The 13,225-nt window shown below is 38.2% G+C and overlaps 1 protein-coding gene across 2 annotated transcripts in view; it reads left to right on the top strand.

The window, feature by feature from the left end:
• The window catches only part of Polr3B (RNA polymerase III subunit RpIII128), a 527,342-nt gene that overhangs the window by 385,925 nt on the left and 128,192 nt on the right, over window positions 1-13,225 (top strand). For both annotated transcript variants that reach the window (XM_090375599.1, XM_090375592.1), the window contains one exon: window positions 6,640-6,783. In XM_090375599.1, coding sequence (XP_090231725.1) covers window positions 6,640-6,783 — 144 coding nt within the window. The remainder of the gene's footprint in view (window positions 1-6,639; window positions 6,784-13,225) is intronic.

Raw genomic sequence — 13,225 nt, 5'->3', positions numbered from 1 at the left:
GTTTTTAATTTATTACTGTAATCATTTTGCATTAATTTTATATTCGTTTTAATTTCTGGAGAGTGTCATATGGAAGTGTTCGACTTACCATATTGAGGTTAATTTCTGTTATCCTTCTACAAATATTGAAATACAACGTAGAATGTATTGAGCATCGTAGTTCTGTTTTATGGTATCAAATTCATATTTTAATGTCTTGTTGACTATTTCATTCACTTCCTTCCTCTCCAGAAATAACCTATCAATACACACAATTATGGGAGATTTTTTGAACATCTTGGTACAAAAATACATTAGATCAACACTAAGATACTCAGCCTAAATTTACTGTATTTCTTTCCTAAAATATTGCCTTCAAAACAACATCATTCTGAAATTGCTGGGGTCAATTTAAATCAAAAAATTGCGGGCATAAAGCAACTAGCACTTGCCACATCACGTCTCACAATGTAGTTAAACTTGCCTTAAAATCTCGGTATTCAAATAAACATCAATACCTTTCTTTACAACAAATTAAAAAATTATCTACATCCAAACGATTGGTCTGTATTGAAGACATCCATAGATTTGCGATGTGGAGCACAGGCCACAGAAATAAAAAACAGACACATTAACAAATTGAATACATTATTGTGGGTATCAAACCAGGTTCATAGGAGTACTTCCATAACCCCTTTACATGTATGCAATGTGCGTATGCACAATTCAAACACATTCTCGCGAGCTTTTGGCCAAGTGCATATGAGTTCATTTACAATCCCCCACATGCGTACAGTGTGCTTACACACAATCAGAATGCTTCCTATAGTTCTCGATTACCCCTTTGCCCTACGTGCAACATATCTACATATCACCAGGTTACAAATCTTTCCTCGTATAAGCTATTGCTGGACCAGATTTCACTTTTATCCAAAGGATTGAATTATACTTTACCACCTACTTATTTTCGGCAGATACCACCACCCAGACAGCACCATTTCAGAGCTTATTGGCTCTTCATCGGTGGGTGGGCAGGTACCCTAGTGTTGCAATAATGACAGTCCAATTTTGTAACTACTTCGTAGCGGCTACGTATAAACAAACCCAGTCGCGAAGTATAACTCCACAATATGAGAGATGCCTGAGGGTGCACAGTAATTGAAAATTACATAATTTGTTTAGGGCAATAGCCTCAGGTTAAGAAGCAGTTAACTGACATATAGGTTTGTCCTTTAGCATCATGTTTATATGTAGCCAACTACTCAGCAGTTACAAAATTGGGTTGTCATCATTGCAACACCAGGGTACCTGCCCACCCACCGATTAAGAGCCAATAAAAAAAGCTCTGAACGGTGCTGTCTGGGTAGTGGTATCTGCCAAGAATAAGTAACAGTGGTCTTCTCTATTAGAGAAGCGTTACTTATTCGAGGTATTGCAATACCATGGCAACTCCTTGTGAAAGCATTTACAATGCGAGCAGTAACGTTGCTACCCTTTTTTGGGCCCAGAGGCAAAGAACATGTTTGGGCCCCTACTTAATTAATGAAAATTGCAAAAACAGGAGATAGCCAAAGACGCCGGCCCCTAAAGTGCCCGGGTCCGGAGGCAATTGCCTTTCCTGCCTACATGGTAGCTACGCCACTGAATGTGAGATATACGTAAATGACGCCAATTTTTTAACTACTTTTTAGTTTGCTATGTATGAACATGTTGCTATAGCACAGACCTATATGTAATAATATTAATCTAATAATAATCCTTATTATGATCAAACAAGAATTTATTTTGTAGTTAACATAGTGGTTACAATCACTGTTGTTTCCAGAAACGTGGTGTCACACAGATATTAGGAATACAGAATTGGAATTTGGGGAGTATAATGTGTACAGAAAGGATAGACAGGATAAGAAGGGAGGAGGGGCTATGCTGTTAATTAAGAAAAACATAAAATCTAAGGAAGTGCATCCAGTTGACATAGATGGACAGTGCAATGTTGAGTCAGTTTGGTGTGACATAAGCACTGGGAAAGCAAAAATAAGAGTAGGAGTGTGTTATAGGCTTAATGACACTAATCAATACAATGAACAGTTGTTTGTACGGCGCCTCCATAGCCAGGTGGGAAGAAGCAGCAGTGCGTAGCACACGCTTCTTGATTAGACCGGGGTTCGAGCCCGTCACCACCAAATACGGAGGATGCGGAAAGGTCAGGGAATGACCACCGCATATTCCCGGAGCAATATGGCCTTAGTTGCTAATGCTCTTAAAAACCATTTCAACAAACAAACAATGAACAGTTGTACAGAGAAATAGAGTGGGCCAGTAAATCAGAATGTCTTATAATGGAGGATTTTGATTTCCCAGATATTGACTGGAACTTGTCACTTGAACACTAGCAACACTTTTGTGGATTTATTGAATGATTGTTTTCTGCAGCAGCATGTTTGAGAGGCAACCAGAGAGGATAATACTCTTGATCTGGTTATCAACAGAAATTATTCGTCTATTAAGAATTAACAGATAAAGGAACCACTATATATATGGCAGTGATCACAGTTTACTGATGTGGGATTTACTTAAAGATATAATTACCATTGGGGGTAAAGGGAAGGGTTTTTGCTTCTCTAAAGATGACTACAGTAGTCTCAGACAGTTTTTAACTTCTGTACAGCGAGACAAACTGATGATGTCACCAACAGCAAATTCTAAGTGGGAAGTATTCAAGGAATTAATCGTTGAAGCTACTAGGCTTTTCATACCGATTAAGAAATAATTTTCAAGTTTTTAGTATTAAATGGATGTCAAATGAACTAATGAGAATCACGGTTGTTGTTGTTGTTGTTATTTGGTTTTTAGGAGCATTAGCAACTAAGGCCATATTGCTCCGGGATATGCGGTGGTCATTCCCTGAATGACCTTTCCGCATCCTCCGTATTTGGTGGTGACGGGCTCGAACCCCGGTCTAATCAAGAAGCGTGTGCTACGCACTGCTGCTCCTTCCCACCTGGCTACGGAGGCGCCTGTGAGAATCACGGCAGAGAAGAAAAATGCATGGGATGCATATAAATTATCAGAAACCTATGGTAGATATAAGCTAGTCTGTAATGAAGTTACAAAGGAGGTTAGGCAGGCGAAGGCAGATTGCGAGAAAGCCTTGGCAAAGGAAGCAAACAAAAACAACAAAGACTTCTTTACTTATGTAAATTCTAAAAGGCAGGGGGATGAATCAGATTGCTCCACTTGATGTTGGTGGTTCGACTGTTGATGTTCCTGCTCAGATAGCTTACAAACTGAATAAGTATTTTGCCTCTGCATTCACATATGAGGAGTTATTAATAGGGGAAAATGCCAGAAGTTTATCAAACTGTAACAGCTTCCTTAATGATTTTGTAATAACTGAGAGCAAAGTGTAGGAGAAATTGTTGATGTTAAACATAAGAAAGGCACCTGGGATTGATGGCATCTATCCAGTTATATTAAAGGAGGCGGCAAAAGAACTAAGCAAACCCTTAGCCATAATTATGAGAGCATCCTTGGACTCGGGAAGTTCCCTATGGACTGGAGAAGTGCAAATGTAACCTCAATTCTCAAAAAGGGGGATCTAAGGGTGACACGAGTTATTACAGACCAGTTAGTTTAACTTCTGTCCTGGGTAAAATAATGGAGTCACTGGTGAAAGATGCATTACAGGATCATCTAGATAAGACTGCAGCAATAATTCAGACACAGCATGGGTTTGTTAAGGGAAAGTCATGTCTGGCAAATTTGACTGGATACTATGATGTGGTTACAAAGAAACTAGATAGAAAAAAATAATTTTGTTATCATATACTTGGATTTCAGGAAAGCATTTGACACTGTTGCACATTGATGATGACTATATAGTATCAGTGTAAATACACCATAGTTAACTCATAAATTTGAACTACGTAAGTAGCGCAGAAGGCATCGTTTTAATTGTATCTCATATTGTGGTTACCTTCACAATGAAATAGCGGTAATGCACTACTTCAAATAAATAAAGCTTCTCTAATAGAGAAGACTGCTGTTATTTATTTTCAGAGGATACCACTACCCAGATGATCGTTTCGAAGCTATTGGGCTTCATCATCAGTTGGCGGGCAGGTAGGTACCCTGATAATACAACATGCCATCACGGTTGCGAAGTTATATCCACAATATGAGAGATGCCAAAGGGTGTTGGTAAAAATGTAATTTTAAAATTAAATGCACAAGGCATAATTCTTATGGGTTTTGGTAATTAACTATATAGTATCGGTGTAAATACACCATAGTCAATCCATAAATTTGAACTAAATAAGTAGTTCAAATTAATGGGTTGACATTGAAGACACAGAAGGCATTGTTTTAATTGTATCTCATATTGTGGTTGCCTTAACAATGAGATAGCGGTATTGCACTACTTCAAAAAAATAACGCTTCTCTAGTAGAGAAGAGAACTGTTATTTATTTTCCACAATATCAGATACAATTAAAATGATGCCTTCTGCACTACTTACGTAGTTCAAATTTATGGGTTAACTATGGTGTATTTACACTGATACTATATAGTTAATTACCAAAACCCATAAGAATTATACCTTGTGCATTTCATTTTCAAATTGATGATGACTGTACAAATTGGAGCAGTATAGTATTAAAGGTAAGTTGCTACACTGAATAAAAGTGTGGTTGAGTGGGAGAAGACAGAGTGTGGTAATCAATGGACGCTGCGCTTCATGGACTAATATTATTAGTGGAGCCCCACATGGTTCAGTGTTGGGCCCACTATTGTTTTTTATATTTATCAATGATATTGATGACGGTATATCGGACTTATTGTCAAAGTTTGCAGGTGACAAAGGTTGGCAGGGTTGTTAATGACAGTAATGGCAGTGTGCTACTGCAACAGGATCTAGAAAATTTGGGCAGATGGGCTGAGAAGTGGCAACTGAAGTTTAACATTGACAAATGCAGAGTACTACATTTGGGTAAAAGTAATCCCAGAGGAACTTACCAAATGTGTGGTACTACACTCAGGGAAGTAGAAAGTAAAAAAGTTCTGGCAGTAATTGTGCATTCAAATATGAAGTTCACTGAGCAGTGCGGACAGGCTGCCAGGGCAGGCCATGGAGTCATTGTTAATGATATATAGAAATTTTGCTAGCAAGGACAGGGAAGTGATTATTCTGTTATACAAGGCAATGGTCAGGCCATACCTAGAGTACTGTGTACAGGTCTGGAGGCTTCATTTTAGGAAGGATGTAGATTTGCTAGAACAAGTACAAAGAAGGGCAACAAGATTGGTGAGGAAGATTGGTGAACTTATCAAGAAAGGCTTAGTTATGCAAATTGCAGCAGCTGGAGACTAGGCACCTGTGAGGTGATCTAATTGAGGTGTATAAGGCCTTGAATGGGTTGAGCACGCTGAATTCTAATGGGATTCTTCCACTTGCTCAGAATACGAATGTGAGGGGACATAAATTCAAATTGAGGAAAGTCGTAGAATAGAAGTGCGGAAATTTGCCTTTAGCCAGTGGGTTGTTGATTGGTGGAACAGACGTCCATCTTTTGTTGTGGAAGTTGATAGCCTAAATAAATTCATGGAGGAACTGTACAGCGTTTAGAGGGAATGGGTGTGTGAAAATATATATATATATTTTTTTTTTTTTTTTTTTTTGGCTGATGCTACATAAGCTCATATGCTTGCTTTCTTGCATCACATTCCTCTATTACTATTACGTGGCCCAACTGGTTAGTCTCGGATGGAGGTTTTTTTTTTTTTGCCTGAAATTTAAAAATACATTGTCGATAGACTAAATGCAATTTACAGATTTAGTGGATAGAACAGACAGATGTCTAATGGCCTCAGTTGTTGCCTTGATGGCAAATTACTCAGCCAGTAGAATAATTGAATGCTAATGAAATAAATACTGTTTGTGATATATCTTGCATGCAAATTTTTCACAGATTTGGCCTTACTAAATTAATTTATCACCTTATAATTTCCTCCTCTTTCTTGTAGGGGAATTCCCTACTATGTAGAATTTCAGTGAAGGATATGAAGAAAATAGCCCATATCTTCTACTAATTTTACCTTTTCTAACACTGCTATTATCACAGGCATTTTATCGTTACATATCTTATTTTGTAACTTGACATCTTTTCAGTTGTTTTCCCTGTAATAAGTTTTATCTTAAAATGATTGTTTTTTCATGGAAAGTATTTTTAATTGAATTTAAACAAGCACTTTGAATTTCCAAATTTACAGTTCATTCTGCAATTAACATGAAAAATGAAATGAAAAATTCTTCCAAAAGTGCAGTGTGCACAGAAGGTTGTCACGCTTTATTTATACTTTTCCCAGATTTCATTCACATGAACCTGTTTCTGTAACTTGAAAAACAGAAATTGATAGCATTTACTGAATATTATTAACAATTAAAAAAAAAGGAGGATTCATTTCCAAAAAAAAAATATATATATATATATATATACATATGTGTATAGGAGAAAAATTAATTTATCCTTGCAGTTTAAATCACTAATGGAAAGCTTATTATTTCCCATATTTGTAAAGATGAATTGTTCACTTACCTGAAAGATACTATTATTTCAGTCAAGTATAGTGATTAATTTTTTACTCCTTGCTATACTGAATAGATACAAAGGATTAGAAGCATCATATGTAGAGAAGGTAATTATTACTTCTAATACTGAAGAAGCTTCCCTTATTAAACTGTTGATGAGGCAGACTAGAAGGCCAGAAATTGGAGATAAGTTTAGTAGCCGCCATGGACAAAAAGGGTATGTTATTGATATTGGTCATTACTAGTTACAGGTTAAAAGCATGATAGATATTATGTGAATAGCATCGATCGCTATCAATGTGATATGTTTCCAGCATATCATATTGAACTCTGATAGTATGATGCGTTGGAAGCATTTAACAACATATAAGAAAATGGTACAAGTTCACTGATATTGATTCTCTCTCTCTCTCTCAGATATTAGAAAAAAATTAATGGGATTTATATTATATTCTTATGCATATAGAAAATACAAAGTCTGAGTATGAACAGGTAGCGGTACAGGGTTAAAAATTTCTCTACTTAAACTATAAAACGTCAAATAGTAATCCACCAAGTTTTATGCAGTTTTAATAATGTCTTCCTCTAATTCTCTAATTAAGGGCCTGAAGTTAACAGAGTTGTATGAATGTGGAAAGATGGATAAAATCAGTCAGTGTGCAGCCATTTATTTAAAACAGAAAATAACACCAAGGACAATTCTTGAGGATGTGGTTACAACATTGGGAGAGGACATCCCTTCCTACACCATAGATAAGAAGCACAGCAGAATTTAAATAAGAGAGGGAAAGCCTGAAAGATGACCCACCCAGACAGAGCATATGTTAAGAGTCTTGCCAAACAATGTGCAAGGCTCACGGGATAGAAAATTTCATAGCATGGCCTGTGCTGGTTAACAGGAGAGACTGTTTTTACTGTGATGGGATAGACTTAAATAGAAGGGGGTGCAAGAATATTTGCTCATGGTATCAAGGCGATGATAGGCGAATCGGAAAACTGCTAGCTTGTTAGGGGGGAGGGATACACAGACTAATAGATTAACTAGAGCCACCGGCAAAGGTGAAAGCGATTCTTGCACTGATTCTATTGGAACACCTACCAGCCTGGAAAGAAAGGTGTTAGGAATTTCAAACCCTGCTATGGGTCATCATGGATCAAGTAAATACATGGGCTGTATTAGGGTAATTAAGAGTAAGAACAGGTGCATGTACACTAATGCTATTAGCATTGTAAATATATTTGATGAATTTGAAGTACTGATTAAGTCATTAAATGCAGACATTGTGAGATATTGGAGGATGGTGTCACTCAGACATATTGAATTTGAATATAAGGAGTATAATATATACAGGAATGGAAGACAAGCGAAGGTGGAGGGGAGGGTTATGATCTTAGTTAAGAAGCATATGAAATCTAAGGCAGTGCAATCAGTTGTGAAGAATGGCTAGCACAACTTTGAGTCAGTGACATAAGCACTGGGAAAATGAAAATGAGAGTAGGAGTGTGCTATAGAACCAGTGACTGTGATGAGTACATCAAACATTTATGCAGAGAAATATAGTGGAATAGGGTGGGCTAGTAAATCAGAATATCTTATAATTAGGGGATTTTAACTTTCTTTCCAGATGTTAACTGAAATTTGTGTGTTCGTCACTCACACACATTATCAAGACCTTGTGGATTTGTTTGGCAACTGTTTTCTAAGCAGCATGTTGGAATCTTGGAAGCTACCAGGCTTTACATACCAACCAAGAAATATTGTTCAAGGTTCAGGCCTAAATGGTTGTCAGATGAACTAATGAGACATATGGCAGAGAAGAAAAATGCATGGGATACATACAAATTAATGGGTGACGTGGAAGCCTATGATAGATATAAGTTGGTCTGTAACCAAGTCACAAAGGAGATTAGGCAGGCAAAGGCAGATTATGAGAAATCCTTGGCAAAGGATGCAAAGAAAAACAGAAAAGAGTTCTTTACCTATTTAAACTCAAGAAGGAAAGGGATGAATCAGATTGGTCCACTGGATGTTGATGGTTCAACAGTTGAGGATCCAGCTCAGGTGGCTAACAATCTAAACGAGTATTTTGCATCTACATTCACACATGAGGAGTTATTCAGGAAGGGGAATGTCGTAGGTGAAGTAAACATTGGCAGTGAGCTAGATGATTTTCTAATAACTGAGAGGAAAGTGGAGGAGAAATTGTTGAGGATAAACATAAAAAAGGCACCCGGGGTGGATGGGATCTATCCAGTTATATTAAAGGAGGCAGCAAAGGAAGTAAGCAAACCCCTAGCCATAATTATGAGAGCTTCTTTGGACTCAGAGGAGGTACCCATGGACTGGAGATGTGCAAATGTAACCCCAATTCACAAAGGAGGATCAAAGGCTGACACAAGTAATTATAGACCTGTTAGTTTAACTTCGGTTCCAGGAAAATTAATGGAGGCACTGGTTAAAGAAGCACTGCAGGATCATCTGGACAAGAATTCAGTTATAGCTCAGACACAGCATGGGTTTGTTAAGGGCAGGTCTTGTCTGACCAATTTGATTGGATACTATGATGTAGTCACAAAAGAACTGGATGCAGGGAATAACTTTGATATTATATATTTGGATCTTAGAAAGGCTTTTGATACTGTTGCGCATGGAAGACTGCTGCACAAATTGGAGAAGTGTGGCATTCGAGGCAAATTGCTGCTATGGATAAAGGGATGGTTGAGTGGCAGAAGACAGAGAGTGGTAATCAATGGACACTGCTCAACGTGGACTAATGTTATTAGTGGAGTTCCTCAGGGTTCAGTGTTGGGTCCATTGTTGTTTTCTGTATTTATAAATGATATTGATGATGGTGTATCAGGCTTAATGTCCAAGTTTGCAGACGATACAAAGGTTGGCAGGGTTGTTAAGGACACTACTGATACTATGCTGCTGCAACAGGATCTGGAAAGGTTGAGCAGATGGGCTGAGAGGTGGCAAATGAAGTTTAACATTGACAAATGTAAAGTACTACATATGGGAAACAGTAACCCCAGATCAACGTATCAACTCTGTGGTACTACGCTGACAGTGGTAGAGAATGAAAAGGACCTGGGGGTAATTGTGCAGGCAGATATGAAGTTCTCTGAGCAGTGCAGACGAGCTGTAAGAGTAGCTCATGGTGTCTTGTCAATGATATACAGGAATTTTTCTAGCAGGGACAGGGATGTGATTATTCCCTTGTATAAGGCATTGGTCAGGCCACACCTTGAGTACTGTATACAGGTCTGGAGGCCTCATTTCAAGAAGGATGTAGAGCTGCTGGAACGAGTACAGAGAAGGGCAACAAGATTAGTGAATGGAACAAAGGGTTGCTCTTACGAAGAAAGGCAAATTACAGAGCCTGGAGACTAGGCATCGCCGAGGTGATCTGATAGAGGTGTACAAGGCTTTGAATGGCTTGAGCATGCTCAATGCCGATGGAATTCTTCCTCTTGCTCAGAATAATCACCTGAGAGGGCATAAATTCAAATTGAGGAAGGACGGATGTCGGATAGATGTGCGGAAATTCGCCTTTAGCCAGCGGGCAGTTGGTTTGTGGAATAGACTTCCATCGCTTGTTGTTGAAGTTGATAGCCTAAACAAATTTAAGGCTCAGCTGGACAGGTATTTCGAACGAATTGAGGGGTGAAATGGGAGTAGTGGTTGTTTTTTTTTTTTTTTTTTTGGCTGATGCTGAATAAGCTTGCTTTCTTGCATCATATGCCTCTACTAATGCTAATGCTAATGTTAGAGAGGCAATAAGAGGAAGCAGTACCCTTGATCTTGTTATCAGCATTGATTCTTCATGCCTTAAGAATCTGCAGGTAAAAGACCAACTGGGTGGCAGTGATTGCAGTGTACTAATATTGAATGTACTTAAAGACATGACTAGTATCAAGGGCAAAGGGAAAGGCATTTGCTTTCATAAGGGTGACTACAGTGGTCTCAGACAGTTTTTAGTTCTGTACAGTGTGACCAACTGATGACATTAACAATAGCATATTCTAAATGGGAAGAATTTAGGGAAATAATCATAGAAGCTACTAAGCTCTTCATACCAACTAAAAGACACTGTTCAAAGCTTAGACTTAAATGAATATCAGATTAAATGATGATACGTATGGCAGAAAAGAAAAATGTGTGCAATGTATATCAGATGACACAGAAGCCTATGATAGATATAAACTAATCTGTAATCAAGTCACAGAGGAGGTTAGGCAAGCAAATGCAGATTATGACTCTGGCAAAGAATGCAAAGAAATAGCAGCAACGATTTCTATGATCATATCAACAATAGAATGAAGAGGTTGAATCAAATAGTCAATTGATGTCAATGGTTTAACTGTTATTGACCCTGCTCAGGTTGATAAACTGAATAGGTATTTTGCATCTATATTCACACATGTGGAATTTTTTTAAGGAAGGGTATGCCTGAAATTTATCAGACTAATGGTGAGCTAAATGATTTTGTGATAACTGAAAAGAAAGTGGAAGAGAAATTGTTGAAGCTAAACATAAAAATGATTACTGAGGTGGATGGGATCTATCCAATTATATTAAGGGAGGTAAGGAAGCAATTAGCCATAATATGAGAGCACCCTTGTATTCAAAAGTTGACATTAATAATTACATACCTGTTAGCTTCATGTTTGTTCTAGGAAAAATAATGGAGTCACTGGTTAAAGAAATAATGCTGGACCGTCTAGACAGCAATGGTTGCTGCAGTCACAGCATGGATTTGTTATGGGGCAGACTTGTCTGACCAATATGATTGAATACAATGATGCAGTAACAAAGGTGGGTGCAAAAAATAATTTTCATATCATATACTTGGAATTCAGGAAGGCTTTTGATTCTGCAGCATTTAAAGATTGCTGTACAAAGTGGAGCAATGTGGCATCAAGGCCAATTTACTGCTAGTTGAGTAAGAGAAGACAGTGTGTGGGTATCAATGGACACTGCTCTTTGTGGACTAATATTATTAGTTGGGTCTCCCAGGATTGAGTGCTGGGCCCACTGATCCTTTCAGTATTTATTAATGATATTGATGAAGTATATCAGGATTAATTTCTAAGTTTGCAGAGAATACAAAAGTTGGCAAGGTGGCTAATAACAGTAATCATGGTAAGCTGCTGCAACAAGATCTAAATAAAGTAGGCCGATGGGCTGAAAAATGGCAGTTGAAGTTTAACATTAAATGCAAGGTACTGCTTATGGGTAGCAGTAATCCCTGATTAACATACCCACCTTTATGGTACTACACTCAAAAAATGAAAAAGACCTGGGGGTAATTGTGCTAGTCACATATGAAGTTCTTTGAGCAATGCAGACAGGTTGCCAGGACAGCTCATGGGGGTTTTCTCAATGTTATATGGAAACTTTGCTAGAAGGAATAAGATTGTGATTATACCTTTATATAAAGCAGTCAGGCCACATCCTAAGTATTGTATACAGATCTGGAGATCTCATTTTAGGAAGGATGTAGATCTGCTGAAATGGGCGCAAAGAAGGGCATCAAAATTGGCAAAGCAAACAAAAGGACACTCTTTCCAAGAAAGCCTTTGTGCAGTAATGCATCTGGGAATTTAAAGTTACCACTGTTAGTCTTAGGAAAATCTGCTAAGCCCCATGCTCTTAAAAATGTGAACTTAAATACCCTCCCAGCTAAGTACACTTCCCAAAAATCAGCTTGGATGAGCTCAGCTCTTTTTAAAGATTGGTTTTTCATCTCATTTGTTCCCTTAATTAAAAAATATTTAAGGGATCAAAGACTGCAAGAAAAAGCAGTTTTATTCATTGATAACACTCCAACCCACCCAGCAGAAAAACAACTGAGATCTGGCAACACCTTTGTAAAATCTTTGCCACCCATTAAATAAATAAATAAATAAATAAATCTTTATTGTAAAGTAGAATTACAGCACAATATCCCATCACGGCGACGAGCGCCAGGGGTTCACATATAGATAACATAAGTACAAATTCAAATGGCTACAAAATATAGCGAACACATACAAAAGGCTACAAAATACAGATTACAAATGCAAAAAGAAATACAAATACATCATAAAAACAAGGAGCTGAACACAAATAAAGAAAAACAAATACAACTTGGCAGTGATTCAGGTTTCAAGAGCTTTGATAAAGTTGTGTCTGTCCTTCTTTTTACTTATTATGGTGTCGATGTCGGCGTCCACACGGTTGAGGGCAGCGAGCATCTGCTTGGGCAGAAATCTTTCGGTGAGTGCAAGCCTGTTGTGGTGAGCCACAAGTGCTGGTACCGACCTTAGGCTTGGCTGTGGAATCCTCCACGAGCAAGCATTCCAAATATTTGGAGATGATATTTGGCCTGAGATGAGTTTGGCTGTGAAGACCAGCCTCTTTTCAACGATCAGGAACTTCAACCTCGGGATGTCGAGTGCTTGTGCCATCATGGTAGTTGTGGTAGCGGGAGGTAGCCGAAGCTTGTTATTTGCCCTTTCAGTAGCCAGTATTCAGCAGTGTACACCCGCTTAAGGTCCAGCAGAGGCCCATATTTCTGCACCATAGAGAATGGCAGGGTAGACGGTGGAGGTGATGAACCTTTTAACAGTGGCAGGATGTCGGACGTGTAGTAGCTGCTGCTTTGAGATCCACC

This window comes from Mastigoproctus giganteus, chromosome 1, assembly GCF_048544385.1.
Source record: "Mastigoproctus giganteus isolate SK-2022 chromosome 1, ASM4854438v1, whole genome shotgun sequence".
Taxonomy (NCBI): Eukaryota; Metazoa; Arthropoda; class Arachnida; order Uropygi; family Thelyphonidae; genus Mastigoproctus; species Mastigoproctus giganteus.
This window is presented reverse-complemented; position numbering and strand designations above follow the sequence as displayed.